Source organism: Lycorma delicatula, chromosome 3, assembly GCF_047948215.1.
Source record: "Lycorma delicatula isolate Av1 chromosome 3, ASM4794821v1, whole genome shotgun sequence".
In the NCBI taxonomy this organism is placed as follows: domain Eukaryota; kingdom Metazoa; phylum Arthropoda; class Insecta; order Hemiptera; family Fulgoridae; genus Lycorma; species Lycorma delicatula.
The window spans coordinates 124,775,858-124,797,091 of NC_134457.1; the positions used below are offsets into that span (position 1 = coordinate 124,775,858).

The window sequence follows — 21,234 nt, forward strand, 5'->3', positions numbered from 1 at the left end:
TTATATTCAACAATATGATATGAAATATAATATATATAAAACATATCATTTATGAGCGTTTCATTTAAATATTGTAAAATGAATCAGTGACACCAGAATTAATAAACATTTTAACACTTACTATAAAAAAATTATAATTCTGTACATATTTGTTTTTTGCTAATTTTATTCTTTTAGATAACTTTAATATTTCAAAGATTTTATACATATATATTCCAGTCAGACGGAAAGGGCTGAATAAGGGTGAGCGAAGCGAGCCCTGTCCGTCTAGCCACGGCCTCCGTCGTCTACTCGACCCCGCTGTGTTCGTTATCCTCATGTCTGTGAGAATAATACCGATAGCTTACAATCAAAGTATAAAAACTTTACAAATACTTGAAAAAGAAACTAAATTACAAAAGACAGAATATTAGTAACTAAAATATATCGACTTTTGGCGAAGAGAATTTCACAATTTCACCCCCAAGTGGCTAGGGCCTCGATCTATGGCTTAAAACCTACCTTGGTATAACACGAATGTATCCTGAAAATTTGAAAGCAATCGATCGGTTGGTTCTCGCGTGATTCTGTTGCAAATGGGCAGACACAACCAGCCACAACATAAACATTCGCATATAAAAAATATATTTATATAAAATTATTAATTTATTAGTACGTAAATTCTTCAAAATTGTATTGTTTAACTTAAGTAAAAGATCATTTTATATATATAAAATTATCAGTTTGAAAATTAAAATAAAATTCCTATATTCAGTATTAAAATAATAGCGTAGCGCTGCAAGGTCTAAATACAGTTTCGATCAAAAGTACATTTAAAACCATTAAAAAAAAATAAATAAATAAACTTTAATAATTAGAAACCTGTGTTTTATTTGATAAAAAAATCCAGTAATGTAATATTTTTGAATACAGAATATATTATAGTTCAATACCAATATTGTTGGTTATTCGACTGGTGCGATTGTTGGTCAATGCGGAGTCGTACCCTTGTCTGGAGCAACTTCGAAAAATAAAACGGTACGACAATATTTTAAGCAGGTAGGGAGAATTGTCCAGCGGTTCATATCCGCTGCTTTCCCGCAGGGACAATGTTTGTGTATAAATTGAATTATTGACATGACTGTACTAGCTTAACACGTTGTAGGAAGTTAACAAATATTTTTTCGATCGGTATTCATAAAAGTCAACTAAATGGTTACATTAAAAGTTTAACTAGACGTGGACGTACTTGACATGCAGCGAATGAAATAAATGCAACAAACCACTGATGTGTTAAGTATAAACAAATTTTTCTCTTTTTAACCAACAGTATCTATTAAATTAGTTTTGAAATACTACATTCCTTTTTCTGTATTTTAATTACTACATTTTAAAAATATTGTAATATTTTTAAAATATTAGGGTGCGTAAAATACTATTAAAGATATAATGCTAACATCTTTTGAAATTAAAAAAAAAAAAATGTAAAAAAATTTTATATATTTAATAAAGTAAGTATTTCACGACATAACCGAACAGATTTTTCGTAAAATAACTGACTTCATATCCAGTTAGTAACCTGAATAATACTGATCCTAAAAACACCCATAAAATAGTGATAGAAGATAAAAAATATCAGTAATTTTAAAACACACACAACATTCTTCTAATGTTTACATTAGATTCTTTTCAGTGATTTTTCGTAGCATGATAAAAAAACACAAAACAATTACTATTCAAGGAGCTTAGATGTCCGACTTCATAGTCGTAATACGTACAATTAACATCTTATTGTTTTACCTGGACACTATAAATAACTCTTTTTAAAACACAATACTTCGATAATTAAAGACTTGTTCGCGAGCAGGACATATTTAACGAACTGATTAAAGAAGCAATTCTTCATAAATGTTTAGATAAATTGACACACAAAAATTCTTAAATTAATTAAACTAATACTCGCATATTTATAATAATGTACAAAAATTAACATTAACTTATATAATTGTGAGTATAAAGTAATTAACGCCTTACCAATCATCAAATACGTCCACTTGATTTAACAACGCACTGTTTAATTAGAAGACTAGTTCAGTTGTAACACTATGGACCGAAACATATTGTGAAGTAAACGATACAATCGGTAGACACGCTGCGGTCTTGTAATGATGTACAGACAAGTCTTTGAACACAGTTAATGCAGTCGACACAGCTGGTACGCTTGCGCTTATGAGTCCACTACTGATGTACGGACAGACACCTGCAAAACAAACTATTGTACTGTTTGTCATATGCAATATTTAGTCTCCTACAGATTACAGTCTGTTTATCCATTATACTATTGCACGATTTAACATGTTATTCTAACAAAGTAAATAAACATACTGACTGCTTTATATTTAATTTGTTTCACTTTTTAATTCTCATCATAATAAACAATTCATTTTTAAGATTATTATACTACATCAAATTGACTTTTGTTAGGCTCTTGGTAGTCTGAGTAAAATTAAAACTAGGTTGTATGAAATACACAAACATGTTCCATACTTTTCCATAAAACACACACACGCGCGCGCACTTACTCGCTCACATACATATGAGTACATACACAACATATATATAAATAAATATAGAACGAAATTCTATTATCCGAATAAACTGTAAACAAAAGTAATTCGGATAACACAGATTTTATTAAAGTTCCTGTATTTTATTTTCATTACATTCTTATAAAAAAAAGATTTATAATTAGATATTTTAGGTGCATTATAATTTTATAAAACTTTATTGTAATTATATTATGTACTGATCTTGCGTATTTAAGAACTGCATTTATATTTTGTATTGGAAATAGCCGTTAATAAGCATGTTTTTTTGTGATAGCATATTACAGAGACAATATAAAACTATAAATTTATGATAAATTTTCATAATCTATGATTAATAAAAAAAACTCTCACCATTTTCAATATTTCATAAATTTGATTTGCTTCTTTTGAAGTAATAGTCCAAAAATTGGATCTGAACTTTGCGTACGCTACAAGATCTCTTTAAAGTTTCTGATTGCCTTCGTGTATTTCTATTATGTATTCGATAACAAAAAAATTTTGTATATAAAACAAGAAGCTTTCCTGTTCTATTCAATTATTTTCCGGTATCAAATAGCTTCTTTTGTCCTTTATACTTTGAGGTATTTTTCACATTCTCCATTATTTTAATGTTTATAATTTTCTTCAATCCTAATAACTTCTGTTCATTAAAGTATAATTTTTTTTCTATTTATTTTTTAAAAGTTCTTTTCTAAATGACTACTACAATAAAACTTTTAACTAAACTAGGAAAACCCCCTTTCTTCCAAAAAAGCTCGCAAATAAAAATAAGGTACAACAAAAACAGAACGGAATAATTTTCAGTGCTTCTTCCGAAAAAGTAGATTTTTTCCCCACCCCTGAGCCGGACCCACGGCTTAGTATACTCAGCACAGGGGAGTGTCCTTTAAATCTAACGGGCCTTCCCGCCCACCAGCTATACGTCCGGCAAGACAAGCCGGCCCGCCGGTTGAATCTTTTTTATTGTGCCAACCTCTAACCCTGGCAAGGAAACTCCGGATCCAGCTAATCTGCAACCTTTATCCCCACGCCGAAGGCCGGGTCTCGGTTCTGTCTCAAATGAGGGGTCCCCAAGAGGATCCCCCACCGGGGCTCTGATCTTACCTCCCCCTCGTGGATGACGGGTTCTGAAGATCTTCATCACAACAGGTAACTGTCATAGCGGTACACGACATGTACCGCTAGGAACTGTCATGTACGGAGTCCCCAACTGATCATCGAAGCTGGCACGCCAAGGCGTACCAGTTCTCACAGCTGAGGTTGTCCAACGCTCCCCGCTAGAAGCCCCTTCCTTCTCCCATCATCATCCTTAGCTCGAAGCACCGTCCGGGAAAAGAGGCTAAACGAATCCCAACAAGCTGCAGAAGCAATTATGCAGCAGTGTCAAGCCGGGAATGCCTGCACGAACCCAATGTTCCTCCCATTCAGGGTACTAAAACAAGGTATGTTCGACAGTCTCGTGCTCTGTAGAGAACATACAGTTGGGGTATTCACGTCTCCCAACACGGTGTATATAGCTTCCAAAGTTCCCATGGTCTGTGAACATTTGCGTAGTGTAGTAGTTGAGGTCACCAAACTTTCTTAAACACCATAGTCGCAGGAACCTCGTCCAGGCTGCCGTCTCCCCAGCCAACTACTTATCTTGCCAGATATTATAGGTCACATCCCGAACCAAGTCAGCCAATATTCCAGCATATTTGTCTGTCCTCTCCTATTTCTGTCTGAAAAAGACGAAGGGCAACACCAAAGACGTAAAAAACATCATAAGCTTACTTCAGTTTATTTCTTTCTTCATACGGTTTTATTCTACCGCAGAAAAATTAACAATTTTTTTTTCACCGGTTCAGTTGAAGTAGAATTCATATAATCTAGATTCGGAAAGCAATAGATGTGGTATATACACATATTAATGTAATGTGTATTTTTATTATAAATGATAAATTTATCACTAGAAGCTTAAGGTTTATGTCGGGAAGTATGTTACATCGAATTCGTAATATACAAAAATTGCTTAGCTCGACCAGAACTTGAAATCCTTACGGATGAAAGTTTCAGAATGCTTTAGAAGTTAAGTTGCGTTCTGAGAAATGATATTAATGGTGTTAAAAGGGAGGCTACATTTTTTAAATACTTTCATTTTATCAAATTAATTTATGCATTACTTTAAGTTAAGTGTTTTGGTGAGCAGATTACCGCAATATTTTTTTACGCTGTAAAAAACTTGAAATTTTTCAATGTGATTCTTCTCCGTTGCAAATTAACAGAAATACTTTCTTAAAAGAGTAAAAAAAAACTTGTTTAACTGAACAACTAAAAGTAACAAATTTAATGACAAATTTGAAAAATTTCCTCTTTTCATTAAAAGGTCCTTTACCATAGGGTTATCCTTATTAAAACTAAGAAAAACTTGATTATACTCTACTTTCTTTAAAGTAGTTCAGTTTACTCTAAAGTATTTGCAGTGCTTTCAGAAGTAAGAAATTTCATTAAAGGAAAACTTATTGAATTGAAGTTTACGAAATGAACTTTTTAACAGAATGAATAACTTATGATTTTGTGGAAAGATCTAAGAATGAGAGTAAAAAAAGAATGAGAGAAAATTAGTCTAAAAAATATATTTTTTGATACTTTTATTAAGCATAAGGTAATAAGAATCTATTCAAATTTAAAATTATAAAGCTAAAGTTATAAGCCTAAGTTAGAAACTAATAAATTAATGTAATGCATTTTTTAAATTGTGTTTTTTAAAACTTTGTCCCATAATGTTATTAGTAATAAGTAACTACTTGCACAGTTCTAATCTATTAAAGCAAAGTGTATAAAAAACATTATTTCATGAATAACTTAAGCAAAATTGTTTTAAATAAGTTCAGTACACGGCTGAAGTAGAGGAAATTCCTAACAGAGATAACTTGTTAAGAACTACTAAAGTTAATAAAAAAACTAACATATTGAATGAGCAAGTAAAATTTGATGAAATCTTTCATCTACAATGTACATAATTAATTTTATAGAAGCATAATTAAAATAAAGTGACAGCTACAACTTTCAAACACAGAACAGTCCTAACTTAACTATCCACTGTTCATCTGGTTATCACATGTTCGTCCAGTTTTTATGTTTTATCAAGAAGAGGACCCTTAATTAAATTCATAAAGCGTTTACAATATGATTTTCCTTTTTATTCTCCATTGATAAAAATAAATTAATGATTATATCACAAAAAACACAGTACAAATATTTTTATGAATATTTTAATTAAAATCTATTTAAGCTACCTGGTTTTATTTTTATGACTTACTCTTGTATAAAATCTACTTAATTTTTTTCACCCAGAAAAGATCAGTTAAATGTTTTCAACAAACGTTGGTAGAAGAACCTCAAATGTTTTTTTTTTTTTTTTTATATATATATATACAAAGACATTTAAGTTTCAATTTCTACGCTAAAAATTGTTTTATTTATCTGTTTATCTCATTTAATCAACCACAGTTTACCCCCATAACACAGGCTAATGCCAACTTTCAGTTACCAACCTTCTTTGTGTGGTTTTTTCATAAAAGGTAAAATGAATTTCACAGAGTGTAGATGAAAAAGCCAGAATGTTTTATATAACTGTAAAATTAGATTTAAATTATTTTTGTAAACAAACTAATTTAATTAAAAATCCAAGTCCAACCGAGATTCAAACATACACTTTTCCGAATAAAACCCAGAAATGCTAATATTTAACTTTAGAGGTTGGCAGGATACAATGCACCTTCCATATTTCTTTGGAATGTGAAAGACATATGGTAAAGTAAGATTTTTTATTAAGAGTGGGACTGATCCAATATTTTTTTTAAATTCATCTACATATTATTTTGTAAATTCTGGAATCTTCTTTAATGTCTATTAAGATATTGTGTGATACAGGAATCAGCTCACATAAAGATTTAGATAATTAATTATACTCGATTTTATATAACATGTTCAGATTTCTAACAGAAAACAATATGACCTTACCTAGTGAAATAATTCAATAGCTAAAATTTGAACTCTGAAATACTGTTTAATTCTGCAGTAAAATAAAAAATCTCTACTTCATAATGTAGCACATTTCAATTGAATCAAATTCTAGGGTCTTGTGAGGTACAGTTTTTTTTAAAAAATAGACTTAAATTAAAAATCATCAAATACATTAAAAGATACGTTAAAGGTTTATTTGAAAAAGATTTCTGGATAGAAAAACAACATTAGTTTGAGAAATAATGAAATTATTCAACTGATAAACAATTATCACCAGAGATTTTGTGTGCATAATCAAACCTAAAAAAAAATTATTAAATAAATAATAGGTTACATGTTTTGACAGACCTCCTAAATTTTACCCTAATTAACACTGATTAACTTAATGTACCCTCATTAAGTACTTGAATAATTCAAACGAATTAGATATCTCAAGAAGAAAAATAATCTGTGTAGTGATAGCGAAATTATATTTCTCTCTCATTCCACATAAAATTAATTATTTCTCAGATTAATATTATTTTTTAATTTTAGAGTTGTTGATTTTGATGATGCTCTCGCAGACACCTTCAGGGTCATTTGCGAACCCTCAGAGGTTCGTATATCCCAGGTTGGATTGGAGCTGCAGTACTATATTAAACACTATTCTAAAAATGCATTTCTGCTTGTGTTTGTGCATAAAATTAACACCAATGTAGACTAAAAAATTAACAATATGATTTAAGCCAGTCTAAACATGTTGGATAAGATAAAACAATTAAAACAAACTAGCTCTTATAAAATGTTAGATATGAAATGCCGTATGATATTCCCTCAGTCCCTTGCTCTTCATTTTACTTTGATTTCAGAATTAAACCTCTTTGCAGATGACACAACTGTGTTTATAACCAAAGATAACTAGACAATCTATTTCCAGTTAATAAAATTATTATAAACAATTATCCCCATAGATTTTGTGTATACATAATCAAACCTTCAAAAAAAATTTATTAAATAAATAAATAATACGAGTATGCTACATCAGTGGTTCTCAACATTTCCATTTCCATGGACATCTTATTACCCATACTCTGATGGACCCCCTAAATATTTTCACACCGACTGACCAATGCATCCGAATATATATGATTAGATAAGATAAATTTTCTCCAAACAAAAAAAAAATAATTGAATATCATGAATTTAATAGAATTTTTTCCATTGGTAAACATATCTTTAATAGTTTTTATAACATATCTCTTTAATGTCAACGAGATGTTTTTAATTATTTTTTTCTGTTTTTATTAACTTCTCGCCTGATTAAAAATTTTGATAATAAACTAAAGCCAAAGTAAAAAATATCATAAATTTTACTACAGAATTGAAAACAGCCACATTTTACAAATACTGGATTTATTGTAATTCATAAAGGTAGTAAAATTATGATTTTTGATACTTAGATTTTCAGAAAAATTATTCACATTAATGAATGTTTTTGAAAGATTCTTTCGTTCTGTGGAATATAACAAGGCAACTTTATATGATGATTTTCAGAAGATTGCTATGAAAGATTATTGCAAAGAAGTTTCTTTATTGAAGGTACCCTGATTTCCACAAAATATATATAAAAAAGCAAAGCAAAGCAAAACTATTTAAATAACAGAGAAGGGTTTGTGTTAAATCATATAAATTATTCTACACAATTAAAAATACCTCCATTTACTATTTCCTTATATTAAAAAGCTCTTAAAAACTAAAATAAAAATCCAATACGTTATGTATGTCTGGGGGTTATCTGCCCTAGAAAATTAAAGATAAACCTCTTTGAAAGAATCTACATAAATCTTTATAAGAATGGTATTTGCAGGTTAGGATAAGTACGAAAAACTAATAAAAAGATTTAAGTAAGAATTACAAAATATTTGGCTCATAAACATACAGAAAACTAAAGTAATCAGTTGTGGCCCAACATTCCCTGGATCCTCGTCATAAAATAAGTTTACACACAATCAAAGTTTTAAAAAATATCTATTACAAACTCTCACTGAACATTTAGAAAACTTATTTTATTATAAATTTTGGGGAAAATTAATTGCTGAATGGAAATAGAAGGCTATTTATCTAATAACCTTTCAGAAATTCACATTAATGAAAAACCTTTTTTTCAGTAGTTTTCTATCTTATGAGTAATAAAAAGTAACACTATTTAACCTTTGTTTAACTTTGAATGTACTTCTTTCATAGTTGTAAGTTCATACGTAACTAAATGTATGTTATCTTAACCTAAATAATGTATGGTTATTAAGACGTGATTATCATCCAGAGTGATGGGTTTACGTGTATTAGATCATAAACTTGGTTTTGATTAGGGCAAAACAAACTATTTTGATCTTTTCCAATCAGTAACAGTTCTTCTGTGTGTTGATCATCCTCCTTTTCTTCTCTTCATTGAATTGGGTCAGTTGCTTGCTTTGGTTTCATACTGAACCTTCTTGTAGTCAGCAGGACTGCCCTTCTTTAATGGAGTTCAGTGTGACAGCAACCCTGTAAATTTATCTTCCATCTCTTTGTCTTATTCAGAAGGGCAAAAAATGCCATACTAATGGTTAGAGATGCCTAATGGTTGTTAAATCCAAACCTCCAATCAATATGTTTAAATTAATAAAAAGTAGTTTAGACTATAATTTACCTAACTTCCTGCATTATACTTAACTAACTAATATCATACTGTATAATTCTTTATCAACAGTGGTATTATTTTTATTTTGTAAACAAGTCTGAAATATGGTTTTTGTGGTGTTTAAAAAGTATTATTTATTCATAATTTATCTTCACTAATTCCCCTGTGCATGCAGATGCAGAAGATGATGTGAATTGTCCAGATGATAATGATTGTTTAAAAATCTTAAGATGCTTATAGTTTTAGCTAATTAGTTTTTAATGATATTCCAGTGTTTTCTATTCATAAATTTATACCATCAAATATTTTAAGGTTAGAAGAAATGTTACGCAAGTAACAATAAAAAATAATTTAATTAATACCCAAATGTGCTGGCATAAACACTGCAAAATGAATTGTAAGTTAAAATTACTGGGATATTTATTTTAAAAAATAATAATATCCCCCCAGAAATATAATTATTTAACTAAAATTGTAAAAGAATTGCTTCCAAACAAACTAGTTTCTTCCATTATCATTTGGGACTGTTTGTTTAGGTTTATTCCCTGCTATGTAGCAACTAACAATGTTCATGTTAACACATTTCAGAAACATTCATGGAAAAATATACATATCACACCAGTTGTGAACATTTTTAGGGATTAAACAATTGTTTTTAGAAATTTAACCTACTCAGTATTTTACCTTTGAAAATATTATACAGAATTTTAAACTTAAAAGAGACCCCCATCCCATCCCTTAGTTTAATTTGTAAATAATAGTTTATTGGCACACACTTAGAAAATAATTTACAGAAGATGTTGAAAATGATGTCCATCCCCTTCTATGCACTTGTTAACATGTTTGACCATAAACATGGCTAATCTCATTAGCTGTTACTCTACCTATTTTATTGATGGCACTAGTAATGTTTGTCTTCAATTCTTGCAAGTTGTGTGGACTGTTTTTATAAATGATTTATTTTAAGTAATCCCATAGAAAGTATTGTGGGCTAGTCAGTTCTTGGTGGCCACAATCCTTTAGAAATGATTCTTCCATCGAAAATATCCTGTAGCATCTCCATAGTAGAGTGGGTTGTATGGCAAGTGGTGCTGTCCTGTTGCTACCAGCAGTCACACTAATCCTCTTGCAATAAGGCAATGAATTGTTGGATAATTTCTTGGTAGACGGCAGCTTTTTAAAAAAAACAAGAGTCCTATTACTCATTACCTTGAAACCAAACACCATACGCCTGTTTTTTGTGGATGTAGGAGAGATTCAAAAAAATGTGCGGGTTTTCAGTACCCCAGGTCCAGTTGTTCTAACTATTAACATACACACCAAAGTAAAACCAAGTTTCATCTGTGAAAAACACTTGATTTGAAATGCAAATGTTGCCTCTAATGAAGTTATTGAAACATTGATAGAATCATTGGTGCTTTTAGCATAATCAGCATTAGTTAGTTCACAGAAAACCTCCAATTGATACAGGTAACATTTCAGTAATCTCCTCACTGCAGTGTGGACTCACCTAGTGAAATGTTCTCTTCCCAGCTTAGCTTTTGCAAATATTCATATGGAGATCTTGTAACTGCCACTTTAATGTTCTGTACAACCTGCATCATTAAAACTGACCTGTGTCTGGCACGTTTCTGGTCTAACATCAAACCTTTTACCAAATGAAACTTTTTAAGAAACTTCTCAATAACATTTTTCACTGGTGCTTGCTTTTCAAATTTCTCTCTTAACTATCACTGACAAACAACATGAGATTATGTACCTAATAAGTTTCCAACATGAATACACATTCAATAGTTAACTGAATTTTAACAAATAACACACAATTATACAACTATGTTCCAAAGCCAAAGCTCGACACAGACTGGTTTTTGCTAGCTTCAGTTTTAAGCCATCAAGAATTTCATTTAGTTTACTTGGGCTTCCTGCCACTAGCACCATATCATCAACAAAATGTATACTTTCTATTTTTCTTTTCCCGATCTATATTCCTCTTTTCTAATTCAGAAGCATTTAATTATTTATACCAAACAGTGTTGGTGACATGCAGCATCAATTCCTCACTTACCGTCATATCTTATTCTATTCCTATTCTTCCTATCTTTTCATCTCCTACCATCACTTTTATTCTCTGTTTACAGAACAGCTCTGTTATTAGATCCCTCTCTTTCCAGTCAACTCACTTGTTTTCAAAAATTAGCAGTAATTTATCCCATCTAACTCTGTCCAACGCATTTTCTAGGTCAACAAAATACAACATATACTCTCCGCCTCCTTTCCATACATCTCTTACCCATTATTTTTAGCAGCCCTATAGCATCCCTTGTTCCAACACCTCTTCTAAACCCTTCCTTCAACCTTCTATATTTCCTTCTACCTTCATCTGTTTGTACATTTTTCCACTTTCTCCTTTTATTCATCTAGTCAAATATTTCACTCGCAACCTGTTCTTTTTGTATTTTCTTCCTGTTTTTAAATCCTATCATCTCTTTTTTGTTTTCTTTAAACTCTTCTTAATTTTCATCCTCTAATCTGCATTACTATGTTTATCTACTATTCTCATTTTTTCTAGCATCACTTTTTCTATTTCCTGTTTTGTTTTTTGTTTCCTTGGCTTTTCCAAATCATAGTAATATATTCTCCTGCCAGTCCCAGTTTTCTTGAGCCTAATGTTCACTTCTGCTACTAGATTGTCATCTGAATTTATATCCACCTTGACAAGCCTTAGCATTCTTTAAGCAATTTCAAAATCTTTGTTGCATCATTATCAATTTGATATTTTCTTTGTTCATTGGCGATACACACATATTTCTTTTTTTTAATGATTTTCAAACAAGGTGTTTCTCAACACTAATTCCTTCTCCATGCAGAATCTAATCAGTGTCTTCCTTTGTCATTTCTAATTTCTAGACCATATTTTCCCACTGCCTTGTTTTCCCTTCCCTCTCCAACCACAGCATTCAAATCACCTAGCTCACTCACTGCATGCCCCCTTCTTTTCTTTCCCTCTTAACTCTTTTATCCTTTCGTAATACTTCAACATCTATATGCTGAATGGTTGGTGGTATGTATACATGAATTATTAGAATATCTTTATATCTTCTCCCTTTATCCTCATCATCACCCTTTCATCAACATACTCAACCTTTAGTATAGTTTCTTATTAAAGAAACTTCCCATTACTACAACACTTTTCTGTCCCTGAAAAGTAAAACTAGAAATCCTCGTTTGATATTTTTCATTTCGTTTCTACCCGACTTCACGCATACAGAGTGTGTCGAAGTTATTTTTTACTCTCTCATTCTTTGAATCCTCAAGTTTGTATAATTACTTTATTTTTAATACACTGAATAATATTATGGGGGTAAGTCAATTATTATCTGCAATTTAGCTATATTTTTATTTATGTTGGTAGTATTGTGTTGCGTAGATGACGCATGCGTGGTTTAATTGTTGTTATGTCTGTGTAGGTTTGATGCTGCTAGGTTAGTTCCATTATTGCTGCCCTACCATTAACCATGGCTGCTTCGCTTTCTGTTTGCACCAAAGAAGAGCAACATTCAGTGATCCATTTTTTGTGGTTTTTTGTGACCGAAATTCATTGAAGACTTTCGGTACAGTACAGGAACAACGTGTTGCCGCAATGGAGTGTCTATGAATGGATTGAAAAATTCAATAATGGTCACACAAGTGTTACGCATGACAAAGGAGCCGGTCGACCGTTTACCACCACAAATGAGGAAAACATTGAGCGTGCACGTGACATGGTTTTCTTAGACAGACAAGTTCTGCCTACAAAATCATCCACAACAGACTTGGGTTTCATAAAGTCTCTGCAAGATGGGTCGCAAAACAACTCACACAGTTGCATAAACAAACGCACTTGGACATCTACTAAAAACATTTGGATCACTATGGTAATGAACGGGGCATCTTTTTAGTCAGAATTATCACTGGTGATGAAACATGGATCCATCATTACGAGCCAGAGAGTAAACGGCAGAGTATGGAATGGAAACATCCAAATTCACCCTACAAAAAAAGTTCAAGATCCACAGGAAAACTGATGCTTACGGTTTTTTGGGGCTCACAAGGCCCAGTACTGGAACATTATGAGGAAAGGAGCACGACAATAAACAGTGCACGTTAGAGTGAGATGCTTACTGCCAAGGTAAAGCCTGCAATTCGAAGCAAATGCCGAGGACTGCTGTAGAAAGGTATTGTGTTGTTGAACAACAATGCCCGTCCACATAATGCTGCCCACACTGCTGAAACGCTCCAGAAACTCAACTTTGCAGTACTGGCTTATCCTCCATATAGTCCTGATCTTGCCCCCTTCTGACTACCACTTGTTTGGTCCACTCAAAGGGGCATTAAGGGGCCATTGATTTACCTTGGACAAAACAGTGAAAGAAGCAGTGCATTCCTGGCTCGCAGCTCAACTGAAAACCTTCTTTTATGAGGGCATCAGGAAGCTTGTGCAATGATGAACCAAGTCCGTTGAAATGCAAGGGGACTATGTTGAAAAATGATGTACATGTAAGTTTCCTATTTGTATTGCAATAAAATTTATAACTACATTGCAGATAATAATTGACTTACCAATTGACTTACTAATTTTGTGTGAAATAATGCATAGCGTAACTTAAGGTTTTAAGTAACTTGTTGAGTAAAGTATGAAATAATCTTAATATTTAAAATTTTAAAATATATCTTATGTGAATCCTTACATTATCTAAATGTTCAATTACATTTAATAGATGTATCAAATTACTCTACTCATGAACGTTTATTATATGTAATTTATTTAATAAATGTAGAGACTGTAGGCCATACTTCATACTTGGAAAAAGGAGTTAATAAATAAGAGTATAGCTAAAGTGCATTCTAGCAACAGGATATAATTATACTCCCATTACAATGTAATAAATACTGCTAATCTTTTTTTCTTTCCTCAACGAAAGAAACAGAGATTTCTGCTTCAGGTAAATGTATAAACATTCATATGAAGTTATACACTCAAATCTAAATTGAAAAGTTATTTTGATGACTGTTATGTATAGAGGTATCTTTCCCATGAATTATAGTAGTTCATTATATATATATATATTTATAAATAATGAATATCATTATTATATATATTATAATATATATATTCTGGCTGAGATGTTAAACATACCATTTTGTACTTAAAATGAACAAAAATGTTTTAATTTATATTCCACCAACACTTTAAATGTTATTAAGAAGGAGAGATTTCTGTGAAAATGCAAAATGTAGACAGGAAAAAGACAATTTTAATAAGTAATGGAAAAAGATGAATTTAAATAATTATTTCTATTATTTTACATACACTTAATTAAAATTAAATTTACTGATCTATATTTATTATAATTTAGAACATATTATGGAAAAACTGGATACAAAGTGAAGGATTACAGGTAAAATTTACAAAAAAATTTACCAACTAACCATCCACTTAAAAACTAACTTATATAGAAATAACTATTACACTAATTTCATCATTTTTCTCATAAACTGATGGTATTAATGTGACACATATTTGAAACAAATAATTTTTATAATATTGTTTTTTTTTTAAGAAAATAAAAACTATTATCTATCTAAATTTGCGTGCAAGAGTTATTTTTCCCTTTCTTCATTAATGATTTATAAGTAGAACAGTCATTCATTTTATCTACCTTAAAATGGTAAAAAAAGAAACTTTTGAAAGATGTAAAGAGAAAGTATTTAATCTCTAATGTGAATGATCATTTAATATATTGTTTTTGTCAAATTTAATGGCGTTTGAAATTTTCAAAAAGTTCAAGATGAGATCTTTGCTTATTTGTTATGAGTAAAATTTTAATCGTAAGTTTGTTATTAGTATTTGATCCAGCTTTATGAGAAAATTTCCAACTGTTGATAATGATGTTGTGTGGGGTGTCTGTATGTTTTGTTTAAAAGCTATAATCTCAACAGATTTCAACATTATTGTTTAAACATGCCATATTTTACAACACAAGATACCAGATAAACAAACTTAACATAGGTTTCATGTATTGATGTAATAATATTTGAGTTTTCTAACAGTTGCAAGGTGGGTGTAATTAATAACAGAGCAATCCATAACGCTATTCAAAAAGAAGCAAAATAACAGCCCTGAAAATATCTGTAAGCATAAAACATAAATAAGCTGTAAAGCTTTTGGAGAATGAGAATTTTTTAAGTTAAAAAAAAAATTTTAATTACTTAACTTTTTATGATTATTATGATTATAACCTTTTTTTTATTTACAGGAATCATGGCCGAATTGGCGTGGGCTGCATGCTTATTATTTGCAGTACTAGTTCCAACGACATTACAAGACAAAGGTAATTTTACTGAATTGTGTATTTCTTGATTTTTCTAAGGAATAAAATAAATTGAAAACTGTTAAAGCTAATCTCCCTGTTAATATAAATGAACTAATTTAGTTTACTACAATGCATCTTTAAAACTACGATAAAAAGTGATCACAAAATGAAAGTTAAGATAAAATTGAATAAACTGAAAATCATGTAAATATTAAGAAATAAGACCAAAAATTGAATTACCAAACAGTATATCATAAAAATTTTAGAAATACATTTATTTTTAAATTTATTAAAGTTTTTTAACACTCCGCCAATGTGAATCTTTTAGCATTACCACTGTTTCATTAAAAAAATTCACTTCGAAAAAAATTTTTTAATAAATTTTCTTGCTAAATTAAAATTTTGTAAGGTTAATTAAAGCGAGTAGTCTATGATGTGTGCAAAAAAACTAATTATTATCACTGATGAAACTTGCATAGCAAAAATAATCACTTTTCCTTTTTTTTAATTTAGGAAACTTTTGTGGTTTTGTAACATCACAGTTACTGCATAGCTATTTGAATAATTAAATTTTTTATACAGATAAGTTAACTTAAATACGTTAAAATATTTAATTCTTAACTGAAACCTGCAGATTACTTAAAAAACCCTTTTACCTAGTTAAATGTATTGCTAAATTTCACTATGTTGAAACAAGCCTAGGTAAAAGATATAACTGTAAATGATTAACAAAACCATTCTTTTGAAAGATGATAAACTGAATTTATCTAGAATAGTTGCTATAATTATATTATTACAATAAAGTATAATATTTATTTTATTTTCAAACTAGTAAAACTTATTAGAAAAATATTTAGATTGATTGATTTGCTGTGTAAGTGAATAGAAAAAAGAATTTTTTTCACTTTCATCATATAAGTAGTGAATTTAATGTTTAAGCACAATTAATTATGCTTATATTTATGTAAATACATTCCTGCAGTTAAGGACCTAGTACTAAAATAGTTACATTAATTTTAACCCTTTTTTAATGTTAAAATATAAAACCAAAAATGCATCATACGTAATAGAAACAATAAAATTTACATTTCTATTTGTTGCAAAAATAAGAGAAAAAATTCAATTGACACAAAAGGAAAAGTTTATTTGTGTAAGGTTATCTTAGAACTATTGATAAAAAATAATTAAGATTTATGAATAATTATATAATAATTATTATAATTTTATATAATAACAAAAAATAAATAAATAATACCGATAAAAAAATAATTAAGATTTTAAAGTCTTATTTATTTTTACAGTATTCCTAAAGTTTTGATTGAAGAAAATCTAAAGGAATTACAACAAGTTACGCAAAACTTGACTGTACTTCGCTTGTTTTCATTGAATATTTATTTATTTATTACATAAACAAATAATTTATGCAGTGGAAAATTTAATGAATGGTAGAATGACAACATCTCCAGATGATACAGCATTAGATTAAGAAGCCAAAAGTATATACGGAATAAGGAAAAATATTGAGAAAGACATTATGAGAATTAGGTGGTGATTAATCAAAAACTAACAGAAATCTTACACAATTTCAACTGTAATACAAATATAAATTATACATTCAAACTATACTGCAAGTAAATCTGATTAAGTATCTGGGAGTAATATTAGATGTGAATCTGTCTTGGAAGGGACATATAAGTAACTCGAAAAAATAAATAGAATTAATTGTATACAAATTTTATTTCTTCAAGAGTTTTTGTACAACAGAGTTATTAAAGATGTTTTATCACACCATGTTAGAATCGAGATTAATGTATGGAATAACTTGTTGAGGAGTTATACATTATTCTAATGTAAAGCCATTATTGGTAGCACAAAAACATGTGATAGAATGATTTCTCATAAAATTAGCAAATCTTTTCCACTTTTTAAAAAACCTAGCATATTACCCTTAAGATATTTGTATGTTTTAGTCCTAAATTTTTTTTTATAAAAGGTGTAATGTGTATAGAATAATGGACACATATGTCAAAAGTAATTTAAATAGGAATGATACACTTTTGTTAACAAAATTTTTGGTAAAGGTAACAAATTTTTATTCATTTGTGACTCCAAAGGTGTACAATTTGTTACCTAATAAAATAAAAGAATCAATAAACTTTAGAGAATACTCTGTTATTTGTATTCCTAGAAATCAGCGAAATTTAAAAGTTATTATTCTAATTTAATTATTATTGAAGAAATTGTAAATAAGAATTACTATTTTAGGATTAAAATATTTATAGATTGTTATTATTTTAAGTTGGTTTTCAGAATTTTTATTTGACTTTATGAAAAGTTACTGTGATCGCAACCATCGACACAGATTTATCTAGAGGGTACCAAAATTTTCATACAAGTTACACATTTTGTTATATTCCAGCAATTATTTTGTTGAATTTTCTTTTTATTGCTACTATTATTATAACAATAAAGTATGTAATTGTGTTATTGTTTGCAACTGTCTGTGAAAAAAAGATACTTATATCATTTCTTTTAAAAATATTGGTATTAGCCATTCAAAATTAAAGACCTACTCTTTTGCTCTCATTAAATGTAGAACAATTTTGCACTGAACCATATAATTTTTAAAACAGTATTACCGTAAATAAATAATTTCAGTTAACAATGAGTGGAAATACGTTGTGAAGCAAAAAAGGATTTCACTTCAAACGCATTGGTAACTCTACCAAATACACTTCAGGGATGAACACATTGCCTTAACATAAAAAATAAATGTTATACAATCATTTTAATCGATTATAAAGCTGTTTCACTTTAGAACAACTTGAAGTGACTGGATTTTTCTCCGCCTGAAAACCAGAACTACTTGTACCTTTAATAGTAAATTTCCTTCACAACTATTTATTTATTACTTTTTATTCAAATTATTTCTGTCCTGCAATAATACAGTTAAATTACATAATTCAATCCCAACAAAAATTCTTTATTAACCTAGAGCCAAAATAACAATTTTTTTATTTTAACGACTGCCAAATTGAAAACTACAATCGGAAAATACTTTAGAATTACTCAAACAACAGATAAAACCCTATCATTAAATGTAATAAAACATTGTATATTATATATTATATTACCCATGGATCACTAAAAAAAAAAAAAAATGGGATATTTAAGAAGTATTTTATCATAATTCCTGAGGTATCATTAAAAAAATTAGAAATTATAAGAATAACGCAGAAAAGAACCAGACTACTTCAGGTGTAAAACTCAAATTTTTCATAGTCATTAAGATATAACTACTTAGACAAGCTTTTTCTATCGTGACTGTACTGCATAAAAAAAAAGCTATCTACCATTTATTTTGACAAATTCAGAGAGTTTTACTTTACTGCAATAAGTTTTCTACATTTCCACTCCCTAAAAATAAAAATTTATTGAATTAAGAAAAGTAAAATTTTGTGTACCTGTAAATTCTCTTGAAAGTTAAAATCTCCTATTTTGCTATGAAGATACTATCACATTAAGATGCTAAGATGCTACGACATTAAGCATTACAACTAAAACATTACCTAACCATAGAAAGAGTTGTTATAAGTCAAATTAGGCATTCATGTAGTAACTTTATTAAGTAGCATCTCTTCTGTACTTTTCAAGTTCAAATATCAGTGCTAGCGTTATCCTTGTATATTACTAAATAGTAGGTAATTTTATAATAAATGGAAATTTAATTACTTCTTTTTATATACAGCTGCCTTGTATATTGTTCTAATGAAAATACTACAAATATATATCAACCTAAAACATAATAGTGTGAATACTTTTTTTAAAGAAATATTTTGGAGATACATCAACTTAAATTGCAGTTGATTCATTTCAGTAAGTGTCACAAAATGTAAAAGAAATTAGTTCTAAATTTACAATTTTGCATTTAAAATCTCTTTTAGTCAACCATAAATTTATATTGTTTAAGAAAATTAATCATAAAAGATAACTTTATACTCATTTTTTTCATGAATAATTTATTTTTAAAAACATATGTTAAAACAAGAGAATAGTGCTAGCAGAACATTAAGCACTGAATGTGTGTTGCAAATCTGGAAATTATATTTTGACTCGAAGTAACTAGATACAATAATTTTAATCCTACAGATGAGAGAAATAATGTTATTTATTATAAAATTTTATACGAAGTAAAATTTATGAAATATAATTTAAACTTCATATAAATAGTTCCTTCACAAAAGCATAAAAAATCTAATGTTCTTTTTTCATGTGACTTTTTAATAGTTCTTTGATTTAAAATTTTATCATTTGGCACATATTTTAACCTCCAACAGACAATTTCTACAAAAGGATTGAAAGCCAGTTCTTCAGCCAAAACCGTTTAACACTATCGTCTGCCGTCAGTTTTAAAAATATGAATCGGGGGAACTTAATGGACTTCTGAATTTTTTCTTTAATAAGTCATCTAACGTTTTAAGTAGTAAGTTATTTATCTAACCCACTTGGTTGGTTTAGGGGTGAATTCGTCATCGCAAATCTTCTGATTTCGAAGTTAAGAGTTCTATGGTTCAAATCTTAATAAAGGCAGCTGAAGCTTTAAAAGAAGTAAAGGCAGCTGGGTAAACGGATTTGTACTAGTTCGCGGATACCGGTGTTCTTTGGTGGTTGGGTTTCAATAAACCACACATCTCAGGGAATGGTCGACCTGCGACTATACAAGACCATTCTTCATTTACATTCATACATATCATCCTCTGAAGTAATATCTTACGGTGGTTCGGGTGACTAAACAGAAAAAAGAGAGAAGTTATTTATCTAGTCAGCATACACACATAATTTTTTTTTACTCACCTATGATAAGAACTGTATTCCTATAAATGTAATAGCTATATTCCTGTAAATCTAATAATATTTCACGAATTTCGTATTCACCCGTTAAATTGTCAAAATAACGTTAAGAAATAAATGAAAACGAACCTGTAACGATCACTGTTTACAAAATGTTAACACACCAGTAGACGTTCCCGCCGTTCCGAATGATTTGAGGTTAGCAGCTGGTAACATGATTTTCTTCGTCGTTTATTTCTGCATTAAATAAAGTTATCGATAGAAAAATAGTTACTTATAAAGTCAACAGATAGCAGCAATCAATATACTAATAATTATGTTGCGTTAACACGACTATAGTACTTGGCCGGGAAAGTTCAAAAAACGAGTATACGTGACAGTAGGCGTACGATTGCATCAAGCTACCGTTGCGTACACGCGACGCTGTAAAATGTTAAGAGAATGAGATTAAACTGGAAGCGAAAATATGTTCTACAACAGTTGAATTGCATAATTAAATATTAGTATTATTTACATACAAAAGAAAGTTGTTTGACAAATTTCATAAATAGAATTTCTTTATTGGATCTAGGATGTAAACTGTCGAAAACAGCCACATCTGCTAGAAGATTTATTCCTAAGAAACTATTGGTTAAAGTAATTTTTTTTTATTATTAGGTTTTTATTACTTTTTACTTTTCTAAACAAGACTAGAGATGGCTTTTGTTAAAGTATTTGTGTTAAAATATATTTTTGAAATCGTTTTGGTTGAAGAAATGTTAATCAGAATAGTTGT

General features: G+C 29.5%; 1 protein-coding gene across 4 annotated transcripts in view; it reads left to right on the top strand.

Annotated features, from left to right (window-relative positions):
* Positions 1-21,234, top strand: part of LOC142320974 (neurotrimin-like) — a 615,054-nt gene that overhangs the window by 365,894 nt on the left and 227,926 nt on the right. For all 4 annotated transcript variants that reach the window (XM_075358973.1, XM_075358972.1, XM_075358970.1 and 1 more), the window contains one exon: positions 15,552-15,626. In XM_075358973.1, the coding sequence (XP_075215088.1) occupies positions 15,557-15,626 (70 nt within the window). In that variant the 5' untranslated portion in view covers positions 15,552-15,556. The remainder of the gene's footprint in view (positions 1-15,551; positions 15,627-21,234) is intronic.